At 38.1% G+C, this 24,595-nt stretch overlaps 1 protein-coding gene across 5 annotated transcripts; it reads left to right on the forward strand.

Moving 5' to 3' along the window:
- Positions 1-4: 4 nt before the first annotated feature.
- On the forward strand, positions 5-24,595 carry RNF103 (ring finger protein 103). 5 transcript variants are annotated; one of them, XM_053923676.2, is made up of 5 exons: positions 5-82; positions 205-1,181; positions 3,316-3,455; positions 16,097-16,212; positions 22,484-24,595. In XM_053923676.2, exons 2-5 carry the CDS (start codon positions 956-958, stop codon positions 24,051-24,053), a joined length of 2,052 nt encoding a protein of 683 aa, XP_053779651.1. In that variant the 5' UTR covers positions 5-82; positions 205-955; the 3' UTR covers positions 24,054-24,595. The 5 variants fall into 5 exon arrangements, 4 of the variants coding, with proteins under 4 accessions (XP_053779651.1, XP_053779653.1, XP_053779652.1 ...); XM_053923678.2 differs by having other exon boundaries at positions 44-82; positions 919-1,181; XM_053923677.2 differs by lacking the exon at positions 5-82 and having other exon boundaries at positions 93-613; positions 919-1,181.

Here is a 24,595-nt window from a genome sequence, read left to right on the forward strand (position 1 = left end):
CGACGTCACTTGTTGTGTCTCGGCTGGGGCTGCGGCCGCAGCCGGTCCTCTGCTCTGGAGACGACGGTCGCGGCCTCGCGAGGTAACCGCGGCGTTGGGTTCAGCGGCCGGGACCCGCGGCGGCCATCCGAGCGGGGCGGGCGCAGCGTGGCTAGGAGACACCCGGGGAGCCATCTCGGGCCTCTTTTTCCTTTATTTCTCCAGGACCTTCGCCGCGCGCGCCCCACTGTCCTCTGCGGAGACCGCGACGCCCCCTCCCGAGTCGGGCCGCTGTGCCCGCCCGCCTGAAAAGCGCCGCCCGCCGGCCGGAGCGAACCTGGAGCCGCCGCCGCCGCTGCGCCTGCCGCGCTTCTCGCGGAGCCTGGGCGGCCAGCGGGGCCTGGGCCCTGGGCACCGGGCGCGGCGCTGCAGCGTCCAGTCCTCTCCGCGCGGGGCCCCGGGCCTGGCCGGGCGGAGTGCCGCGCCCTCCTGACCCGCCGCCGCGGGATCCCCGCCTGCCCCTCCGGCCCCGCCTGCAGCCCCGACCCCGTTTCCTTTGTGGATCGGAAATATATTTTTGGCTTCCCTGTTCCCCTTGAGATTAAGGTGCTGGAAGGACGACCCCGCCACCTCGGTCAGTGCCCCCTGCCTGGGCGGGCTTTCCCCGCGCCCCTCTCCTTTCGGTGTTTAATTGATGGGGCTTTTGAAGTTTTTTCCTTTTATTTTTCTCGCCTCTGGACTGGAAGGCCTGGAGTGAGGCTTTGCGCCTGTGCCCCTCGTCGTCTGGCCCTCACCCCACAGATACCCAAGTCCACCTGCCCCGGGCCGGGGATGTTCCGACACTGACGGCGGGGAGGGGCCGAGCCGCACTCTCAGATCGTTGTGCCCTCGCCCAGGCCGGTGTGAACACAAACTCCCCCACCCTCCTCTTTTTCGTAGTCGGAGCTCTCTGCAAAGAGAGGAGACGCCGGGAAAGATGTGGCTGAAGCTTTTTTTCTTGCTCCTCTATTTCCTGGTCCTGTTCGTCCTGGCCAGGTTTTTTGAGGCCATTGTGTGGTACGAAACTGGCATCTTTGCCACCCAGCTGGTGGATCCGGTGGCGCTGAGCTTCAAGAAGCTGAAAACCATTCTGGAGTGCCGAGGACTGGGGTACTCCGGGCTGCCCGAGAAGAAGGATGTGAGGGAGCTGGTGGAAAAGTCAGGCGAGTATCGGGCTACCCTGATGTCTTCTCCACCCGGGGTGGGGAGCGACCTGTGCTTCCTCGTACGTGGTGGAACCCCAGAATGAGGCCTTACCTGGAAGAGTTAAGCCGATTCCTCCGAGAGCTGCCCAGTTTTTCTTTGTCTATGTTTTCTACAAAAAACATGTGAATCCCCATTTTGAGAAGGAGTCTCGAATTATTTGTAGGGGTATAAGTGTGTCTTTTCAAGGTTATTTTGTAGTATAACAGTTTAAAGGGCAGCTTCTTAGCATTGTTTACTAAGTTCACTGATTTTCTCAAAATTCGGGAATGTTACAAACTGGAAAGCATTATTAGTTGTCAGTTGAAAAGCATAAGAATATAAGAAAAACCACCAAACTTCTCTGTAGATAGCAATATTTGTCACTTTATTGATAGCAAGTTACCTTTAGGGAACATATCATTGAAATACTTAGTGTCAAAGAAGCATTTAGGCCTAAGATTTAAATTTAAAATAATGAGTTTAAATACACAGAAAGTGTACACTGTACAGTATTAGTTTTTCATACTTTAAGTGTGGTGAAAATGAGGTGAATATTTTTTTGTGAATGCCCACCTTGTTTGTTTTATATTTCGGTTAGGGCTTTTTAAAAAAACCTTGTATTTTGGATGTAAACTTTTTTTCCCCTTCTGTGTCACAGGCACTGCTGCATCAACTTAAATGAGCTGAGAAATAGAATTGAAGTAGTGCTAAGGGAATACCATGTTAAAGAATGCATTTTCGATTACTAGGGTAGGATTGGGTAAAAACTATGGTTAATTTTTTTTCCACCCATGGATAAAGCATATCCTTGTTTAGATATACTTCCTTGAGGGGAATGTACTATCATTTAAGAAAGGCATTCTAGATTGCTGTCGATAACAATTGAAACTGATGATTTCTTTTTTTGTTGTTTCAAGTATAGCTGTCAGCTGTGTCTTTTGCAAGAAAAATATTTTCTTTATTTAGTACCCTATAGCTATATAGTATGATAGACAAGAATATAACTCCAGAGGATTTAGCACTCACATACTTGCAAGTTAAGGGCTATCGAACTCAAATATCCCTGCTGGGATAGAGGAGGGAACGCTCTCTGTAAATTTTTCTTTAGAGGAAACATAAAATTGTCTGTTATTCTTGCCTCTTATTTACTAACCGGTTGATAGTGACTTTTATATTTGGGTGGGGGGAATGGAGTAAAGTAGATCTCTAATAAGTAAACTCTAGGTTTAGAAATGTGTCTGAACTGCCAAAGCCAAATCATTTTTCATGGTAAAATACTTTGATAACACAGTTTTTTTCCTTTTGACTTTTATTTAATGTTGCCTTCCTTTGGGCCTAAAAATATTTGTCACTTTTGACAGTACAGAGATGTACATATCACTTAAAAAATACAGCCTACAAATATATGACTCAGATTACACATTGGATAGCAGAGAAGCCTTGGTATAGGAATTTAATTTTATAATTTAAATATTTGTTGAGTGGTTTTGCTGCTCGGATGATAAAGTGCTTATTTTCTCAGGTTTAAAATTTAAGGCAAAAGTTAAAATAATTTGACATGAGTGTTTTCCTTTAGGTTTTTTTTTGATGATGTAAGCTCTAAATTTATACTGTTAATTTGTGTTTGAATGTGGAGTTTGACCTTATATGTGATCATGTATATCTAACCTCCAAGCCAAATAAGCTCTATTGCTACGTTAAGCATATGGTGATGGCAAATTCTGTAAACTCATTTCTAAGTGTCGTAAGTCAGAAGTATATAAACCATACTGTTTAAAAATTATTTGAAGCCTGGATATGTTACATATAAAACTAAATAATAATTGTGTTAGCTTTTGGATTAGTAGAAATTTAGTAATTCCGTAATAAATTATGTGATGACCCGCTCCCACCCTCCCAGATTATAAGCCCCACGAGGAGACGGATTTTGTCTTTGTCCATTTTCGCCTGGCACATAGTAGGTTCTTATTACATATTTACTGAATGTATGGATCTTACAGAGTGCAGTGAAAGAATAATATGATTTTTAACATTGTAAAATGAAGTTAATCAATGGAGTTGGGGAACGAGGGATTTTTGAAATCTTACTAATGTTATTTTTTCGGTCTTCAGGTGACTTAATGGAAGGTGAGCTCTATTCTGCACTCAAGGAAGAAGAAGCATCTGAATCTGTTTCTAGTACCAATTTCAGTGGTGAAATGCATTTCTATGAGCTTGTAGAAGACACAAAAGATGGCATCTGGCTGGTTCAGGTACCAGAAACGATGATAGAAGTGAATTTATTTTTACCAAAATGGCATTCCCCAGTTGGTAACACTTCTGTGTACTTATGTCAGGTTTCTTAAACATACCTCAGTTCTCGTAGGGATGCTCCAGTGTCCCCTTAAAGAGGTTCCGTAGACCAAGGAAAATGAAAATTGAAGAGTGGGTGATGGGAAATGTTGGGGAAAGAGGGTTGACGGCTTTGTTTAGAATCAGCAGAAGCAAATTCATTTTAGTTGTAGATCTTCATTAAAGTAAGAAGCACACATATATTCCTTTAATTTAGTGATTTGTATTATTTCTCTTAATTTTTTTAAAATCCAGTTTTTAACTCAGTGACCCAAATAATTTTTATATCTAAAGGAAGAACCTAAAGTAAAAAAAAAGTAAAGGAGTCCTTCTATAATGAGATAGCCAACTTTTGTGACTGTAGACAAGCTATTGTAGGGAATGGTGGGGGATGCTCATTACTTTGCTTATGAAATTGATGATATTATAATTTTAAACCCTAGCTCCCATGAAAACTGTGAGATTAAATTAGTATATTAGACTTTTAGAGCTATGAAGGACTTTAAAAATAACCTTTTATGTTCCCAAAGTATAGTGTATGTACCATTCTTGGTAAATAAGTGGGCACATATTATCTATCATTTACATATTTTAATGTAAATTAGAAAAATCAATATATTGAACATATATTTCATAAATATTACTTAGGGCTAGGCTAAAGTTATTTCAATTTTTAAAATGTTAGTTCCTTAAAGTATCATATTAAGTAAATTAACAGCATGAATTCAGCTAAAATTATGATTTTGAACTAGGATCAAATCCCAGATCCCCTTATTTCTCGTCTAGTGCTCTTGTCATTTCACACTGGGGCTGACAAAGTTTGATTCAGGGTATAAAAAAACAAAATAGCTGTGTTTTCATATATCTTTCAATTTGGGAATAGGACTGCAAAATGTGGTAGAAAAGCTGAGTTCAGAGGCCTTCGTTGCAGATCTGGTTCTGTCACTGATTTCATTATGATGGTGGATAGACTTTCTGTAGACTTTCTATATGGTCTCAAATAAATACATATATGTCTGAGGAGGATGGAATAATACTGTAGTTCACTAGGCTAAAGGGCTAAGGTTTGGGAATTCTTCAGGTGATTACATTGGAGGTCCATGACCTTTCCTTTCCTTGTAATCTTCCTATTGTGTTTGACTGACTACCCTCCAGATAATCTAATGCAGTAATATAAAGTGAGTTTATTTGCCAAATACAGTTGATGTCAATGTTAGTTTCAGGTGTACAAGATAGTGATCAGGCATTTGTATACTTTACAAAGTGATCACTTGGTAAGTCTGTTATCCATCTGACACCATATGTGGCTATGACAATATTATCGACTATATTCCCTATGCTGTACTTTACGTCCCTATAACTATTTTTACAACTGGCAATTTGTACTTTTAAATTTTTTTTCCTTAATGCCTTTCAACTTTTTCACCCATCCCCCCACCCACCCTCCCACCTGGTGACCATCAATTTTTTTCTCTGTATCTATGAGTGTGTTTCTGTTTTGTTTGTTTATTTTGTTTTTTAGATTCTGTATATAAGTGAAATCATACGGTATTTGTTTTACTCTCTCTCTGACTTATTTCATTTAGTATAATACTCTCCGGGTTCATCCATGTTGTTGCAGGTGGTAATTTTTCATTCTTTTTTATGGCCAAGTAATATTCTGTTGTATATATGTACCCCATGTGTATCCAGTCGTCTACCCATGGACACTTAGGTTGTTTCCATCTTGGCTATTATAAATAATACTGTGTGGACACAGGGTTGCATTTTCTTGTCAAATAAGTGTTTTGGATTTCTTCAGATAAATACCCAGAAGTAGAATTGCTCAGTCATATGGTAGTTCTGTAATTTTTTGAAGAAACTCCATACTTTTTTTCTAAGTGGCTGCACCAATTTGCAGTCTTACCAACAATACAACAGGTTCCCTTTTTTCCATATCCTCCCCAACGCTTGTTGTTTATTGATTTATTGATGTAGCCATTCTGTCAGGTGCGAGGTGATACCTCACTGTGGTTTTGATTTGTGTTTCCCTGACAATTACTCACGTTGAGCATTTTTTCATGTCTTTTGGCCATCTCTGTTTCCTTTTTGAAGTGTCTAGTCAGGTTTTCTGCCCATTTTAAATCAGATTGTTTGTTTTCTTTGGTGTTAAGTTGTATGAGTTCGTTATATTTTGGATATTAACCTCTTATCAGATGTATCATTGGTGAATGTCTTCTCCCATTCAGTAGGTTGTCTTTAGTCTTTTCGTTTTGTTGATGGTTTCCTTTGCTGTGCAAAAGATTTTTAGTTCGATGTAGTTCCATTTGTTTATATGTTCTTTTGTTTCTCTTGCCCAAGGAGATATATCAAAAATATATATATTAAGAGTGATGTCAAAGAGGTTACTGTTTATGCTTTTTTCTAGTTTTCTGGTTTCAGATCTTACATATTACTCTCCAGTTCATTTTGAGTTTATTGTTGTATATGGTATAAGAATGTGGGCTAGTTTCATTTTTTGCATATATTTGCCCAGTTTTCCCAACACCATTTATTGAAGAGGCTGTCTTTACCTAATTGCATATTCTTGCCTCCTTTGTCACAGATGAATTGACCATATTGGCGTGGTTCAATTTCTAAGCTCTCTCTTTTGTTTCATTGATCTATGTGTCTGTTTTTATGCCAGTACCATGCTGTTTTGATTACTCTAGCTTTGTAGTACAGTTTGATATCAGGGAGTGTGATACCTACAACTTTGTTCTTCTTTCTCAAGATTGCTTTGGCTATTCAAGGTCTTGTGATTCCGTATATATTTTAGGATTATTTATTCTAGTTCTGTGAAAAATGTCAGTGGTATTTTGGTAGGGATTGCATTGAATCTGTATATATCTTTGTAACCAGTAATTTTTAAGTTCAGCAGAGAGAGAACCTGGGAGGCTATAGTTCATACCTTATCCATCAAATTCTAGTTTATTTCTGTGTTAATTAGTTGGTATTGAAAAATAAACTGCAGCACCTTTAAAGTTTTATAAGTAAATTGTTATTCCACTTCTTTTCCCAGATATTTATTTCTGATAGTCTGATTAAGGAGAACTTAACTGATTTTGATAACTTTAGTTTTATTACTGAGGTTAAGTTGAATAGCCAGTCCTACTGCCCCATGTGTTTACATATTTGTCCACACATTGAATGACACCATAAAGATGAATGGTAAAAATGCTGAGCACCTTCCAGACTTGGGAAAGCATGTCAAAAGTCTGGAAATCTTTTGGTATGCATATTGGGTGTTGTTACCTGTATACAACAAACATATTCTGGTTCACTAATTAGCAATTTATTCTTGGCTTATAAATTATCTAACATTTTTAATGTCCTATTAAAGATATCCATGGATTTAATTCCCTTATTATGTGACAAAATTCACAAAATATGTGTATGCAAGACCCTCAAGATACATCAGGAACATAAACCAGGCTAAGTCCTTGCTCTCTCAGGCAGCTCGAATTCCACTTGGGAGAGTTCAGTTCTAAATAAATAAATATTTAATGTAACATCAGTTTGTGGAAAGTGGTAAGAAGAAAATAAGCTAGGTCAGTTACGGTAAGAAGATGGAGAGTAACAAGGAATTCTGTGATAAGGTGACACTTGAATGAAGTGAAGATGAAATAATGATAGTGAATGTTAGCATTATAAATTCTAATCACTAAATTATTGTCTGAATATTTTTTAAACCTCATAGGTATTAATACTTTAGAATGATTTCTTAGAAAAATGGAATGTATTTATGTGGTTTTCTGTGTGTTACTATTGTAGTAGGAGACAAACGTAAACACAATTTTTCCAGTGACCTTCAAGATTGGAACTTATCAGCACTGTCTGGCTCATATTCATTGGGACCAGGGGCTTTTATCTGTCAAATGGCTGAAATGGGTTGAAAGAACAGTCTCTTGGTAGGACACTGAGAAGACTGAGATTGAAACCCTGTCTTTTGCACTCTGAACTCACCAGCTAACCTACCAGCACAGAAACTTTGGTGTAAGCTCCTAAAAGAAAGCTTTTTTAAAAAAATAAAAATAAAAATATCTGCTAGAAATAGAAGAGAAATATTTTCTTGGTTGCTTGTCATTCTGCCAGCTCAGGTCATATTTATCTAGTCTCTTATAAAAGATAACTTTCAAAAATTAGTTTTTAACAGTTTGAATTACTGTTCTTTTCTCTCATTATTTTAGAAGAAGCTGTCTAATTTGTTTGCTCTTTTTTTAAGTATATTTTAATGATTATGCTATTACAGTTGTCCCATTCTTTTTTCTCCTCTTTATCTTCCTCCACCCAGTACCCCCATTCCGTCCAGCATCTTCCCCCACTTAGTTCATGTTCATGGGTCATACATATAAGTTCTTTGGCTTCTCCATTTCCTGTACCATTCTTAACCTTCCCCTGTCTATTTTGTACCTGCCAATTATGCTTCGTATTCCCTGTACCTTTTCCCTCATTCTTTCCCCTCATCCTCCCCCTCCCCACTGGTAACCCTCCACATGATCTCCATGTCTGTGATTCTGTTCCTGTTCTAGTTTGCTTAGTTTGTTTTTGTTTTTAGGTTCAGTTGTTGATAGTTGTGACTTTGTCATCCTTTTACTGTTAATAAGTTAATCATCTCCTTTTTCTTAGATAAGTCCCTTTAACATTTCATATAATAAGGGCTTGGTGGTGATGAACTCCTTTAACTTGACCTTATCTGGGAAGCACTTTATCTGCCCTTCCATTCTAAATGATAGCTTTGCTGGATACAGTAATCTTGGATGGAGTTCCTTGCCTTTCATGACTTGTAATACTTCTTTGTAGCCTCTTCTTGCCTGTAAGGTTTCTTTTGAGACATCAGCTGATAGTCTTATGGGAACTCCTTTGTAGGTAACTCTGTCCTTTCCTCTTGCTGCTTTTAGGATTCTCTCCTTATCTTTAATCTTGGCTAATGTGATTATATGTGCCTTGGTGTGTGCTTCCTTAGGTCCTACTTCTTTGGGACTCTCTCAGCCTGGAGTTCCTAGAAGTCTATTTCCTTTGCCAGATTGGAGAAGTTCTCCTTCATTATGTTTTCAAATAAGTTTTCAATTTCTTGCTCTTCCTCTTCTCCTTCTGGCACCCCCATGATTCAGATTTTGGAATGTTTAAAGTTCTCCCAGAGGTTCCTAAGCCTCTCCTCATTTTTTTGAATTCTTGTTTCTTCATTCTGTTGTGGTTGATTGTTTTCTTCCTTCTGGTCCAAAACGTTGATTTGAGTCCCAGTTTCATTCCCTTCACTGTTGGTTCCCTGTATATTTTTCTTTATTTCACTTTGCATAGCCTTCACTTTTTCCTCTATTTTGCACCCATACTCAATCATTTCTGTGAGCATCCTGATTACCAGTGTTTCGAACTCTGCATCTGATAGGTTGCTATCACTTCATCACTTAGTTCTATTTTTGGAGCTTTGATCTGTTTTTTCATTAGGGCCATATTTTTTTTTGTCTTGGCACAGCTATTATGTTGTAAGCGGGGGAGCCTTAGGTATTCGCCAGGGCAGGGCAACCCACTTTACTGAGTTGTGGTGCTGTGTGTGGGGGAGGGGTCAGGGAGGCAACAATGCCATTTGCTTGGCTCTCCACTGACTTTCAGTCACTTCCCCTGCTACCCACAATCAAATTGGGCCCTTCTGGTGCTGATTCCTGGGTGGTTGGGTCTCTCCAATGAACTCTCCTGTGAGTCTGGGAGTTTCTCACGCTGCTGCAACCCCCACAGGTTTTTATAGTCAGAGATTTTGAGGCTTTATTTCCCAGTGCTGGAACCCTGAGTTGCAGGTCTGTCTCACTCCCCAGTTGTTCTTCCCAGTTATCCTGCACACTAATATGGGACCCCCTGGTCTTCCAGCCACTGCCTTGCAGCGTTCTCTCTGCCCCAGCTGCCTGTCTCTGCCCCACCCCTCCTACCAGTCTGAATGAATGTTTTTTTAACTCCTTGGTTGTTGGACTTCCATACAGTTCAATTTTCTGACAGTTCTGGTTAGTTTTGTTTTTAAGTTTGTTTTTGTACTTCTTTTGGTTGTGCGAGGAGGCAACGTGTATCTATCTACATCTCCATCTTGGCCAGATGTTCTTTTTCTGGAGTTTTGATCTGTTCTTTTATTTGGGCCATATTTCTTTGTCTTGGTGCACCTGTTACATTGTAAGGGGTGAAGCCTTAGGTATTCACCAGGGTGAGGCAACCCAGTTCATGGCATTGTGGCACTGTATGTGATGGGGGGGGGGTGGTCAGAGAGGAAACAATGCCCCTTGCTCAGCTCTCCCCCACTTTCAAGAGACTGGCAGTTTCTCCCACCACCACAACCCCCACAGGTTTTTACAGCCAGAGGTTCTGAGGCTTTATTTTCCCCAAGGTGGAACCCTAGGTTTCACTGTCTGTATCACCACCCAGTTGGTCCTCCTGGTTTATCCACACATCCTCCCCACCCGCCACCCCCGCCGAATGTGGGCCCCTGGTCCATCACCTGCAGCCTGGTCTGCCAGCCACAGCTTTGCCACATGTCCCCTCTGCCCTGACTGCCTATGTCCACCCCTCCTACCAGTCAGGATGAATGTTTCTTCTTTAACTCCTTGGTTGTCATTTTTTTGTTTTTTAAATGGATTGTTTCTTTCTTTTGATTGTGCCAGGAGGCAAAGAGTATCTACCTACGCCTCCATCTTGGCTGGAACTCCTTTTTTTTTTTTTTTTTTTAAATCTGTGAGGATGCAAAGATCCCTGCCAGCTCAGTCCTCTTCAAACCGCCTTTATTTTAGGTATGCTATATAAGCAATAGCTAAGCATACCCCAGCGCTCCCATCTTTTCCTCTCAGTTTTCTAGTATCATTTCCTGACACAGATGAATTATAGTTAGTTTCCTTTTGTATTTATTGAGAAAAAATGTAACTAAGTAGCATATGACTGATAATTAGCACTTTAAACTTCATATGTTATTTTACTGAAAGGATGTGTGGATTTATTTATTTAGGGAAAATGTGACTTTAATAAATGGGCATACGAGCCCTGGCTGGTGTGGCTCAGGTGGAGTGTAGTCCCATAACTGAGAGATTGCAGGTTCAATTCCTGGTCAGGTCACAAACCTAGGTTTCAGGTGCAGTCCCTGGCCTGGATGTGAACAAGAGGCAACCTATCAATGTTTCTCTCTCTCTCTTCCTCTTTCTCTAAAAATCAATGAAAAATGTCTGCAGGTGAGGATAAAAAAAATAATAAATGGGTATATGACTTAGCTATTCTATTACTTGGTCAGTTCTTTATGTTTCTGGATAGATTGATTGATAATCTAAATCGATTATCTCTTTTACTTCATGGGGAATGACACTATGAAAGGAAAAAATGAATTTCTATAATTTATTCAATTCATCCTGTATTTCTTATGATATCTGTCTTCTCTACAATTCATAAGTTTGTTTTCTGAATAATACATGTTAAAGATCTTTATATTTTCCTCCTTTTAATTGTTTGAAAATGTATTCGTGCTCATGAATTATCCTTTTGTTGAAATAGAGTATTAGGGTACTCCTTTTCACGTCAAGCTTTTGTTTGTCTGCCTTACATTCTTAGTAGTGTGAGGTGAAAGGGACTAAGGACCCTTTTTTCTAACAGTTCTTTGTAACATTCTGTTAGTTCCTGCTTTGTTTCTAACCCAAGCTTATTTCATTCGCTATTTTTCAGTTTTGTGGATTCTTTGATTCTGCTGCCACCCAATCTTCTTAGTTTAGCATCACAAAACAGGAGACAATTACTTTTCTTTCAAAAGATTCTTAGAGAGGCAGATAAACAGTGGATATGCTTCTGAAATGGAAAAGTTTGCCTAGTTTATGGGTTTTATGGATTTATCCTTATCTTAACATTTCTATCTCTGTGTTTTGACTTTTGTTCAAAGAAGTGCAAAGGAGGATTGTGATATTTGTTCCCTGCCGGCTTTGTCACATCTTAAGGAATTTAACATCACTGGAATTGAGATAGCAGTGAAAAGCATCATAGTATTGGAAGTAAAGCTTTGGGTCAATATCTACTGAAATATTATGCTAATGTATTTCCTGTTGGGCTGAAAAGAGTTAATAGCTGTTTTAAAATTTGTTCATCTTTGCTCCTAGATAATAGTTGTCCAGGGAAATTCTAACCTGTTTATTCCTTTCTTGACACTACTCTAAATGCAAAATATAGTCAAACCTCAGTTCTCGAACATCTTGGTTCTTGAACATTGTGGTCCTTGACCAAGTTGTTCATATACACAAAAAAGTACCTCACTTGTCTAACAAACCTTCAGGTCTCAATTGTCTACCTGACAACCCTTTTAAGCATAGAAGGGTACCTTCTATGATCAGTCATGAGCCTCTCAGGCTACACACAAAGGAGATTTGGTTTTAGAAAAAATCACTTCTCAAACAATTTCCGGAACGAATTAAGTTCGAGAACCGAGTTCCACTGTATATGGCCAGCCACTTTATCCTTTATTTTGTATTAGTGAAAAACTTTTGCTTTACTCATAAAGAAAGCTTGTGAGAAAACCAAAGAAATAATTAAATGCCATTGAGTTTTGTTCTCATCAATCACTTTTCCGCACTTTTAATGTTTTTGTACATTTGGGTATATATATTTAGGTTGGTCTATGATTTTGAAAGAAGGAATTTCCTGTTAAAATGAAATATTGAGAGACGCAGAAAATATTACTGCACACTACTCCTGTTCTGTGCAGTTATGTTATTTAATTTAACCTAGATGTTGTATGGGGATTAATAATAATAAAAGGCATATGCCAAATGTTCTGATTACTAATAAAATCCACCTTTAAAAGGTAGGCAAAAGTGTGTGGCTTTCTCTTCCACCCATGTAACACCTAAAGTACGTGTGGAAGACAGTAGGCAATAACCTGAGGTCCAGTTTTTCTTTGTAAGTTTAACCGGACTACACAGGTTGACATCAGAAGATACAAACACTTGGCATCACACACTCTCCAACCCAGTTCCATCCGGCGATGTGCTGGTGCCAGCTCATACTGTTTCATGAAGGGTGATTGTTAACATCTCTTCCCAACTCCATATTTAGAGATGTCATGTTGCTAACTTGAAGTAGACCATCTGGGAATATTTACACTAAGGAAATCAGTAAATCAGAGCCTCCTGCTTCTTCTGGAGAGCTAGTTAAACATTTACCAGGAAACCACTGGTTCCATCCATTCGTTCAGCCATCTCACAGATACTCAAATCTAATGTCTGCCAGTTGAACCTTGAGGTGAGCACTGAGGGCACAAAGACGAGTAATGATAGTCTATGCCATAAAACAGCTTATAGTTTGGTTAACTGAAATGTGTGAGCCAGTAAAAATCTTACTATATAGTTTATTATCTTTCCCATCTGAGTTAGACGGTGCACGGTGGTGAGTGACGGCGCTAGCATCTTAAGGGATCCTAAAGAAGTGTATTAGACAATGAAGTGGAACCTAGGGAAAATGCAGTAGTTATGTAATGGAAAAGGTATATTTTTAAATATACCAGATAGGAAGTCTTTATGTTTGACTGGGATTAAAAACACTGATGTGCAATTGCATAGCAAGATACTATTTATGATAATGTTTGTCCAGAAAACATTCCAGATGACAGATTTTTGGGAAAGGGACTTTCATTATAACAGTAATTAAAAACTTGGAGACTTTAGAGAATCTACATAATCAGAAGTAGAAGAATGAGTTACTAAACCATAGAAAGTTAAAATTGTTTGGTTCAACATAAATATTTAATGAGTACCCAAATGAGTTAGGCTAGCTGCACCGCACTAGCGGCAGGAAATACAGTGGTGAGCAAGTGTCGGGATGCCAGCAGATACTTTGGGGGCAGGGGTGGGGGGCAGGGAAAAGATTGCTTCACTTGTAGCCTTTTGCCAAATCTGTCCCAGACTTGGAACTTAGGCTATACTTTTATCTAGTTTTTTTCCAGTCTCTGATAATATTCCCATAGAGAAGTCAACTGCCAAGAAATATGCCTCCTTTCTTAATAAGACCAGAGTGTGAATGCCTCTCGGAATCATTGTGCATTCTGGTGGGTATGAGCTATAGTTGGGAACTCTTACTGGTGCAACACAGTAGTAATAGGCTTAAAGCATTGGGTTATGCCATGTGACTCAGCCAGATGAGTTATTTTGTGAAAATATTAAGATTTTTAGTGGTTGTTTAATTCAGCCTCCACCAAATTTAATTTATGCTAACCCTTTAGTTGAATGACATGTCTATTGAGGTCATTGGACAAAATAATTTCTAATTGCATAAACATAACTCTAGAGTCAAATAAAATGCTTTCATGCAATGCCTAGTCGATCTTTCATTTTTGTGTGGCTTTCTCAGTCAGAGGTCATTAAACTCTTCAAAAGCATGTGTTGGAACAGCTTGCTGAATAAATAGGCTCTAGGGTTAAACATTGCCATGTACTTACCACAGGGGTGTTCCCACCTCTTTTCACACACTTCTGTTGCCTGCGCTGCTACCTGAGTGCCTGGAAGCAACCCCTTCTCATTCTTACCTCCTTTCGTAGCGCTGGAGCTCTTGTAAATCTGAAAGGTACCTGTATGGTGATCAGGATGTTCACTGGAAGATGCTCCTAGACTTAGGGCCATATCTCATATTGATTAAAGTACCTCTTGATTAATCCCCTGATGCAGTATCATTTTAAATACAGACCTGAAACGTTTGGGTTATTTGCAGCCTTGAAATGGGAGTGAAAGGGAGTTCCTTTTTTTGTTGTTGTTGTGACTGTTAAAGATGACCCCCATTCCCCCACCCCTTTAGGTAGGAAGGCAGAACAGGGAATATGATAATATGATTGCACAGACCCTCCTTAACCCTTAGCAATCAAAAAATAAGCTCAAGATTTCTTTGATTACTTGACAGAAAGAACTACTATATTGACTCTTGAATGATAGAAAAAAAAGAAAAGAAATGCCTGTCTTGCTTGATCTCCCTTATTCTTCAAGTAAAATTTATACAGCACATTTGGACCATGAAAAAAAATGCAGAGCTAGGGACCCAAATGTAACCAGTGTGAAATGAACCTCCTCAGAAAGAGCTTTCACCTCCTAAGACCATGTCCTCAAACTGCCCTCTTTCTGGTTACGTCAGCCATCTGAGCATTTGAATAATAACTTGTGTCTCCCTCAATAAGATCATTTATTGTCACTAACAAGTACTAACAAAACCTTGTTTATGCCCTAAATTGTATTCGTGTATTTATTAAGCATCAAAGTTATGTTACAAAATGTTACATATGCATGTATGTCTGTAGGTTTGAGGATGATGACATCAGTAGTATATGGCAGTGTTTATTGGACTGTTGGCACATAAGTGTCATTTTTCACCGCCATGTGCTCTCTCTCCTCCTGTTGCCCTTGCAAATCTGTTAGACTTCCAGCAGAGGGGCCACAGATGAGGGAGCTGTACCATCTCCTGCCTCTCCCTGGGAGTTGACTGTTGGCACTCATTTCACACACACCCCTGCGATTTCACTTCCTGGAGGCTTTGTGAACATGAAAATAGCCTTTCCTTCCAGAAAGATTAGAGGCCCTCAGAGTACTGTGTTATAATTTTGAATTAAATAGTACCAGTAATATAGCATTCATGAAAAATAAAGTAGAGCACATACACCCTGGGCTTAAAATAAATCAAATGGATGTTTTCATGAGGATGTTTTTGGCTTTCCTTTAAGTTTCTATTTAGTTATTTTTGTTTGTGTTTTTTGTTTTTAATAAATATTCTTTTATTTTTGTTTTTTACTGGTATCTTTATTGGAATTCTGCCTTCATTTAAAGCAGGAAAGTTAAAGAATAAAGGGAAAAGGTATGAACAATTACAAAGGCTAAGAAAAAATTCATTATATATTTTGAAGGTTAATTTACTCAAGTTAATTTAGCTTAGTTTTTTTTAAGAAATATTTTTATCCCAATCTTAATTGTGTTTGAAAGCTATTTTCAAGTTTGAAGTAGCAGTTCAAAAATGTAGAATGCATGATGGTATTCTTTTTATGTGTTAGAACCGTTCATGATTGTTATGAAAGGACCATAGAAGGAGTATTGATTTTAGTCAAAGCACCGTTTAATAGAAAACATGTGTTCGACTCTGGCTCCGTAACCATACTTATAAAAAAGTGAAATGTGAACTCATCAAATCCATATGTGATCATTTTAAGTAAGCTTTACTTGGATTATTGTTTAAATTTTTCAGAGCAAAGAAATGGCTCCAAGGGCCATTTTCTTACACCGTATGGTGGAGAAAGGATGTGGCTGGCTTTTTAATATGGCTGTGACTCCCCTTCTTTGTAACTGCCCCAGAGTGCAGGAGTTCAATGAACTGTGTTCAGTATTTTAGGTCTTTCCCAGTTGGACAGTGAGTTGCTCCTTCTACAAGATTGCAATGATAATGTGAGACAGTAAAAAAGAACTAGGAACGGAGTATCTTTTACAAAAAAGTGAAGTAATGTTATAAATGGTTGTTTTGACTCTAGTTTAGGTTATTGAAGTTTCTGTTTTTCTTTTGTGGAAAATAGGTCATAGCAAATGACAGAAGCCCCTTGGTGGGTAAAATCCACTGGGAGAAAATGGTGAAAAAGGTGTCAAGATTTGGAATACGGACAGGCACTTTTAACTGTTCCAGTGACCCCAGGTAAGCGGATTAGGCAATTCTTAGAATTTGAGTTCGGACCAGAATTTTTTTAAATAAAGACAATGATATTAGAAGCTGCTTTAAAATGAAAGCTGTTTACAATATTTAGCACACTGTCAGTTACACAGGTGCTTGATTAGTAGTTTTTGATAAACTGGCAGTTACTTACTTTTTCTCTGAAATCTCTTTTCTTTCCTATCTGATTCTTCTGTGTTCTTGCTAGTGGGGGGACTTGTAAGAGTATGCCTTTGGTCCTTTTTGTTTCAATTTTCTTTCCCAGAGGGACTTCAAGACATTTGTGGCTTTAGGTGACACCTTTGTGCTTCCTAAGTTTTCCATAACTCAGATCTGTGGTTTGCATTTTGGCACTAATTTTCATCTGCCTATTCCTAATATACCCTGTTTGCTAAACCCAGTGTTCAAATTCAGATTCATTCTCTCTTTTCTTTTAAAAAAATTTTTTTTATTTGTTGATTTTTAGGGAGAGAAGGAGAGAGTGAGAGAAACACTGATTTGTGGTTCCACTTATTTATGCATTTATTAGTTGATTCTTGTATGTGCTCTGACGGGGGACTGAACCTTCAACCTTGGCGTATTGGGATGATGTTCTAACCAACTGAGCTACCTGACCAGCGCATTCTCTTTTTCTTTAATAAACCCTGTGCCTTTTCTACCTTTCCTTTTCTGTCTTTTATTGTTTGTTTGTTTGTTTTTTCCATTTTCTCAGACAGGAATCCTTATAGGCATATTTGTTTTTATTTTCGTCATCATCTCCAGTAGTCTGTCAAATGATTTTGTGTTTTATTATTCCATTATTTGTTCTTTATAATGCATTTTGTTTCATTTTCTGGTGCCACCAAGTTATAACTTCAATTTGTCTGTTTATTTAATTATCCATTCAATAACTATTTAATAAATAGCATAGATAGCATGTTTTATTTAGTGCTAAGGAAGGGGTATATGATATGTATGTAGAAACCCCCACAACATACGGCAACTTCTAATGTAGGTAGACACGCCCGACTTACGTTCCTTATATGTGGTCACAGTGGGAAGCCTATTAGCTAGAGAAAACCCTCCTGCACCCCTGCTACACCTCAGATTTCCCTGCCTTGCTTCTTTAGGCCCACGTTTGCTTTAGTTCTCTTTACTCTCTCCTTGAATTGCTCACTTGTAAGGTGAAGGCTGTTGCAGCAGGATGCCCTAAGAGTTGGGGATCAGGAGGAAGTTCTTGTATCTCCTGACTCACATTCAGTCTCCTTGTCTACCCACAAAGCTCCATCCCCATCTTCATCACAGAAACTTGATCATAGTTCAGTGCCTTTTGGTGAAATGTCCGAGACAGCCTAAGTACTAATATTCTTATGAAAAGGAAATCATTATTATTTCTGTTCTTTATTTATGAAAAACAACTGTTTTTAGTCTGGTTCCATCATTCCCAGAGTCTAAGTGAAAGATCTCTTTTACCCCACTGGTGATGGCAAAGTTAGAACAAATGATAATGCTGGTTACTTTGATATTTTTCCAGATTATGCCAAAAGTCAGTATTTTATTGAGAAATACTTAGAATTGATTTTTTAAAAAATCAGTGGACTAAGTAATACATTTCTGTCCTGACAGGCAGGGCTCAGTTGTTTGAGCATCTTCCCACAAAGCAAAAGGTCGTTGGTTTGATCCCCAACAAGGACACATGGCCTGGGTTGCAGGTCTGGTTCCCAGTTGGGGTGCATGGGAGAGGCAATCGATCAATAATTTTTTCCCTGTCTTTCTCCCTCCCTTCCCCTCTCTCTAAAAATAAATAAATAAAATCTTTTTAAAAATAAAAAATAATACATTTCAAACACAGCAACTTATAAATATTAGATTGACCAAAAAGTCTGTATGTTTTTTTCCATAAAAGACACATTTTTCATTTTCACCTATAACTTTATTGATTTGGATATTTTGAGTATGTTGGCTATCTCCCATGTGGTATAATGTTGATTGTTCTCAATTAATGTCTCTATTTGATCACTATCCATTTTAAGTGGTCTGCCAGACCATGGAGCACCTTCCAGCAAGAAATCTCTAGCATGAAACTTCGCAAACCACTTCCGACATGTTCAATCAGTCACAGCACCTTCTCCGAACACTGCATGAATCTTTTTTTGCATTCCAGTTGCATTTTTACCTTTCTTGAAATAGTAAAGCATATGTGCCGTAAACAATTGCGTATTTTCTTCCATCTTCAATGTTAAAATGTCTAAACAAAAATTCACCAATTTTATTAAGTTGTTTTAAGTGCACACTGATATGACAGCTGTCACAATACAGTCTAACAAAATAGCTTTGAATGAAGTTAAAGACAACTAAGTGCTACTAGAGCCATCTTATGGGAAAAAATCAAACAAACTTTTTGGCCAACCCAGTGTATTTGAAAATATCAAGTAAAAACAAAATTACAAAAACATAAAGGTTAAACACATACTACAGTCTAATATAAGTTAGATAACATTAATAAAGAGTTCAAAAATAAAGTAAGCACAACATAAAATGAAGATAATTAAGCATGAGACATTGAAGGAAATAGTAATGTTTGATTTTTCTGGTGTAATCTTATAAAGCAAAATATATCAGAAGCATCATAATTGAGGCCAGTGGATTTTAGTGCAAATTTTTCTAGCTTCATTTGGAAAAGCTCTTTTCGATTCTGTACTAGCTGAAGAATGGTGAAGATTCATATAAGCTACCTATACATTTTCCTCTAAATCCTTCATCTTCAAATAACCCCACCTTATTTATGATAAAGAGATATATTTTTGAGAAACATTTTGCTGTTTTGTTGATTGCAGCTATAATTTTTTGTTATTAAAGAAGCACTTTATCTTACTTTTCATCACAAAGGTGAAGATTTTGATACACAGTTACTTGTATCAGTTCTAACGTGGTCATGTGCTTGTTTCCTTTTATTCAGAAAGTCTTCCAAGGTAAGAACTGTTCTTGCATGGAAGCTGTGCTCAGCCAGGGTTTTTTCTTTCTTTTGAGGATTCTGGAGATACAGAAGAACAAAATAGCTAGAAGAACTGGCCAGGGAATAGTGTTACTCAGCAAGTGTTTTAATCATATTTTGAATAATTGAGTCATCATTTTGATCCCAGAATTTTAAAAACCCCAAATCTGTCTACTCCACTGTCGTGTCGCTTTCTTTACTGCAGCCCCTTCTCTGGGTGGCCTCGGGACAGCCTCCTCTGTCTAGTGGGCCAGTCCCGTTGCGCAGCAGTACTTCCCTGACCTGTTTCACCCCCACAAGACCATTCAAGACCACCACCTCTGGGCAGTGTCTGACTGCCATGGCAGAAGTTTTCATTCCTTTACCTGCGTATCCAGCTTGCCTGGCAATAATCCTGGGAATGTCATTCCCCAAACAAGCAATCTAGCTCAGACGGCTGTACCTTTCAGGTCTATTCTCTGCGTTTTTTTAGAGAAAGTACATAATGAAGTGGTTGTGTATCTTGTGGGGGTTGGAGAAATCAAGGTAAATGGGTCGGGGTACCTATTGTGAGAGCCTCAGGGGTAGGGGCCCATGGAATAAGCAGGGTAGGAGAGACTGGGGGAAGAGCCAGGGAGGCCAACGAGGCAAGTGACTTCATCTGAAGAAATAGCATTATATAAACAGAATATCAAGCATGCCACACCAGAAGCTGGAGCACCAAAACTCACAAGCCATGTTTCCTATCATTTTTAGTCTTTACATTCTCTAAAAGATCTCAAAAGATTTACTTTAAAAACTAGAGGATATTTTCATGGTATTGTTACTGAATGTATTTAGACCTTTAAAAAGCTTTCTAAAATTTGACAGTAAAAGTTTTTATATGGATAAAAGGTAATATAACATTCTTTAAAAATAATATGTATACTATTTATTTCTAATGCTTAGCAGTAAGGTTTAAATTAATATGATATACTTTTTTGTGTATTGGATTTCTTTGGAAGAGTGTTTAGATAAATATATAATGGTAGCCTGGTGTTTTATAAGTATTAGAGTGTTTTTCAAGTCAGGAAGACGTGATTTAATTTGAAAGAAGCATGATAAATACAGAATTATATTTTCCTGGCTCTTAAATTCTATCTGGAATGATAAACCTTAAAACTATCACTTAGCTCTGAACTGAAAAGGAACACATAGTACATTTGTTTTCTTACATGAAAAAATAATATTCACTAAACTGCCTGTTTTATAGACTAAGGTTTACTATCAGAAAGTCTTTCATTCAATTTATAGCACAAATCAGAAGCCAGATATTCTCTAGAGTGGTTTCAAGGATACAAGAATGACCAAGAAGAGTAGAACTATGTCAGCATAAGTGTCATATGCAATTAAAAAAATTAAAGCTATTTAAGATGTAAATAAGGCAATTATCTATATGTGCATTTGTCGATTTGGGGGTAGGGTAAAAATAGAATTAATGTCAGTGAATTACTATCTTGCATTAGACAAATACATTGTTAAGGGATAGAAGATTTTTTATTTTTTTAGGATATGTAATTCTCAAACGATTTCAGTTCAAGCGATATTGATATTAATGCAATCTTATTTTATCTTGTTAAGGAAGTGAATCAAGAGTTGTGGTCTGTGACTCTGAGCCACCCATATAGTTTCCCAGAGTCATCACTAACCGTGACTTTATGACATAACATGTTGTCTTCGCTTTATTATTTACTTACTTACTTACTTATTGCCATCCATTTACAAATCTGTAACAAACAAAATGTATCAACAGACAGTTTTTTGGACTCCAAAAAAGAAAATGCATCCACGTGGTAGATTTTTCTCAACTTCTACTGAGGTAAATTTACATAGCATAAAATTTCACAGGGTAGGTTTTTGAAAAAAAAATAAATTTTTTTTAAAAGAGAACTATTTCATTTATTATCTCACCACTGTACTACAATGACCATTTTTATCTTTTTACTATTTCCTCATTTGTCAATTTGGGGGGAGTAATGTCAAATATTATAGTAAGAATCAGTCCATTTCCAAAAGGACTGGAGTCGTGACCCTACTGGGTAAATCTAAACAAGTGATTTAATTTTAGATAATTCTTCTGTACTTAACTCTGTTATAAAATGGGGTCATCGTTGGACTGAATCTCTTCTTAAATCTTACTATTTTTGTTTCTTCTCTATTAAACACTCCTATTCATGGTCTTTAGTAAAGAGATGAGAGAATGCAAAACAATAAGGGACTTGCTCTTTTGTAGGTGAGCTTTTGCGCACGTTACTGTGTAACAGTGGCTGTGTGCGTCAGACACTGTGGCGGGTGTTCAGGTCAGTGAAGAGGTGCAGCATGTCACCTCTCATCACAGAGCCTGCGTTCAAGTCAGGGGCTTAGGGTGTAGGCTGATCTATTTCCTTCTCTCTTTGCTTGTCTGAATCTAACCGTTCTTAAGACCTAGTTTTGTTTCCAAACCTTTCATGAAATTTTCACCAGTTCAGACTTAACAATGATATTCCATTTTTTGAACTTTTTCTTAACATTGTTTAGAAATAGAATATATACAGTTTTATACTTCTTTTGTTTCCTTAATAAGATTTTAAATTCCTGGTGATCAGGAATTATTTTCCTATTATCTTTTGGATCTTTTTGTTTGTTTGTTTTATAAGTGGCTTTTTATTTTTTTAATTATTTTATTGTTCAATTACAGTTTGCATTTCCCCCCCCCCCCCACTGCCCCACACCCCAGCCAAACCTGCCTCCCTCCCTTGCTTCCACCCTCCCCCTTGGTTTTGTCCTTGTGTCCTTTATAGTAGTTCCTGAAAACCCTTCCCCCATTGTCCCCTCCCCCTCCCTCTGGCTATTGTTGGATTGTTCTTAACTTCAACGTCTCTGGTTATATTTTGTTTGCGTTTTTCTTTTGTTGATTATGTTCCAGTTAAAGGTGAGATCATATGGTATTTGTCCCTCACCGCCTGGCTTACTTCACTTAGCATAATGCTCTAATGCTGAAGTATTTGCTGATTCCCTTGATTTTTCAAGCTACATTTTTCTTTTTAAAAAAGATGTAGAGATATAAGGCACACTACAAAAAGAGAGCTTGCTTTTCCTCATGTACAAGCTGCCAGATATTGGTACTGCCTTTGGATTTGTAGAGGTTATTTGGTTTGGGGGAGAGGGAATCTAAACACTAAAGAAATTTATCAGGGGAAGAGAGATTGTTTTCACAACAGTGAGGATGAGCAAGCTCGCTTATCTAGCAGCCTGGCTGTTTACTTACAGTTTACTCTCTTATAGATACTGCAAGAGAAGAGGCTGGGTACGATCCACACTCATTATGTCTGTTCCACAAACAAGTACTTCTAAAGGGAAAGTCATGCTTAAAGAATACAGTGGACGCAAGATTGAAGTAGAGCACATTTTTAAGTGGATAACTACGCATGCAGCTTCTCGGATCAAAACTATTTATAATGCTGAACATTTGAAAGAAGAATGGAACAAAAGTGATCAATATTGGGTAAAAATATACCTGTTTGCAAACCTTGACCAACCCCCAGCTTTCTTCTCTGCACTGAGTATAAAGTTTACTGGAAGAGTCGAGTTTATTTTTGTTAATGTGGAAAATTGGGACAACAGGAGTTACATGGCAGACATTGGTGTATATAACATGCCATCCTACATACTTAGAACTCCTGAAGGAATTTACAGATATGGAAATCACACAGGTGAATTTATCTCTCTTCAGGCCATGGATTCATTTTTGCGCTCATTACAACCTGAAGTAAATGATTTGTTTGTTTTGAGCTTGGTTCTAGTTAATCTTATGGCTTGGATGGACTTATTTATCACACAAGGAGCTACCATAAAGCGATTTGTGGTTCTCATAAGCACTTTAGGGACATATAATTCTCTATTAATTATTTCCTGGCTACCGGTGTTGGGCTTTTTACAGCTCCCTTACTTAGATAGCTTTTATGAATATAGCTTAAAATTGCTGAGATATTCTAATACAACCACACTGGCTTCCTGGGTGAGGGCGGATTGGATGTTTTATTCTTCACACCCGGCCCTGTTTCTCAGTACATACCTTGGGCATGGTTTACTAATTGATTACTTTCAGAAGAAGAGACGGCGCAACAACACTGATGAAGTCAATGCCAATAACTTAGAGTGGTTATCAAGTCTGTGGGACTGGTACACCAGCTACCTCTTCCACCCGATTGCTTCTTTTCAGAACTTCCCTGTAGAATCGGATTGGGATGAAGAACCTGACTTATACTTGGAACGATTAGCTTTCCCTGACCTTTGGCTTCACCCATTGATACCAACTGATTATATAAAAAACTTGCCAATATGGCAATTTAAGTGTCTGGGAATCCAGTCTGAAGAGATGTTGGAGGGTTCTCATGATACTGAAAATGACTCAGACATCGAGAGCACAGACACTTTTAGCAGTGAGAAGGAAGTATTTGAAGATAAACAGAGCAGAGTTCACAATGCCCCAGGAAGAGCAAGTCACTGTGGTGCTGAGGCTTGTTCGTGTGCCAATACAGACTGTCAGACCAGCCTGTACGAAAGGAAGCGGAGGTCATATGGGTCATCTAACACTAGTGAAGATATGGAACCTGATTGGCTAGCGTGGCCTGCTGATATGCTGCACTGTACTGAATGTGTTGTTTGTCTAGAGAATTTTGAAAATGGATGTTTGCTCATGGGGTTGCCTTGCGGTCATGTGTTCCATCAGAATTGCATTGTGATGTGGTTGGCAGGTGGCCGACATTGTTGCCCTGTTTGCCGGTGGCCTTCTTATAAAAAAAAGCAGCCATATGCACAGCGTCAGCCCTTGTCAAATGATGTCCCATCTTAACCATGTGCAATTTGTCCTTTATAAGCTTTGAGTATCTTACAGCTTGCCTTTTTAATGTTAGTCACAATGTTTTTGTGGTTTGAAGTTTAGTTTAATGTTAGTGCAGTGACAGGAAATACACATTATGCTAATGTTGATGAAATTACTTGGTTGTGTGTCAATTGAATGCATACTTAATTGTAAAGATTTTTATTTACAACATTGGCAACTGAAAAGTTAATGTTTTTTTTTTATAAGCACAAAAGAAGTATGGTAGGAATTTATCCTAGCAAGACTTTATAAAGTAGGATCAAATTCTAATGAAATTGAGGCAATTTCTTATCCTAAATGTTTCCCTTTTTACAATCTCTGTCTAGCATCTCTTGGTTAAATAATGTATGCTCTGAGACATGAAATTAAAACAGATCTATGAAATAAATTATTTTAAAACCAGCAGATTACAGCTTTTCTAGTGTTAAATTGTTTTTGACAAGGTGTCTGAATTCTGTAGGCATTTTATTGATTTATTAGTTTCACAGATAAGTCAAACATGATTCATGATT

Source organism: Desmodus rotundus, chromosome 5 (assembly GCF_022682495.2).
Source record: "Desmodus rotundus isolate HL8 chromosome 5, HLdesRot8A.1, whole genome shotgun sequence".
Classification (NCBI taxonomy): domain Eukaryota; kingdom Metazoa; phylum Chordata; class Mammalia; order Chiroptera; family Phyllostomidae; genus Desmodus; species Desmodus rotundus.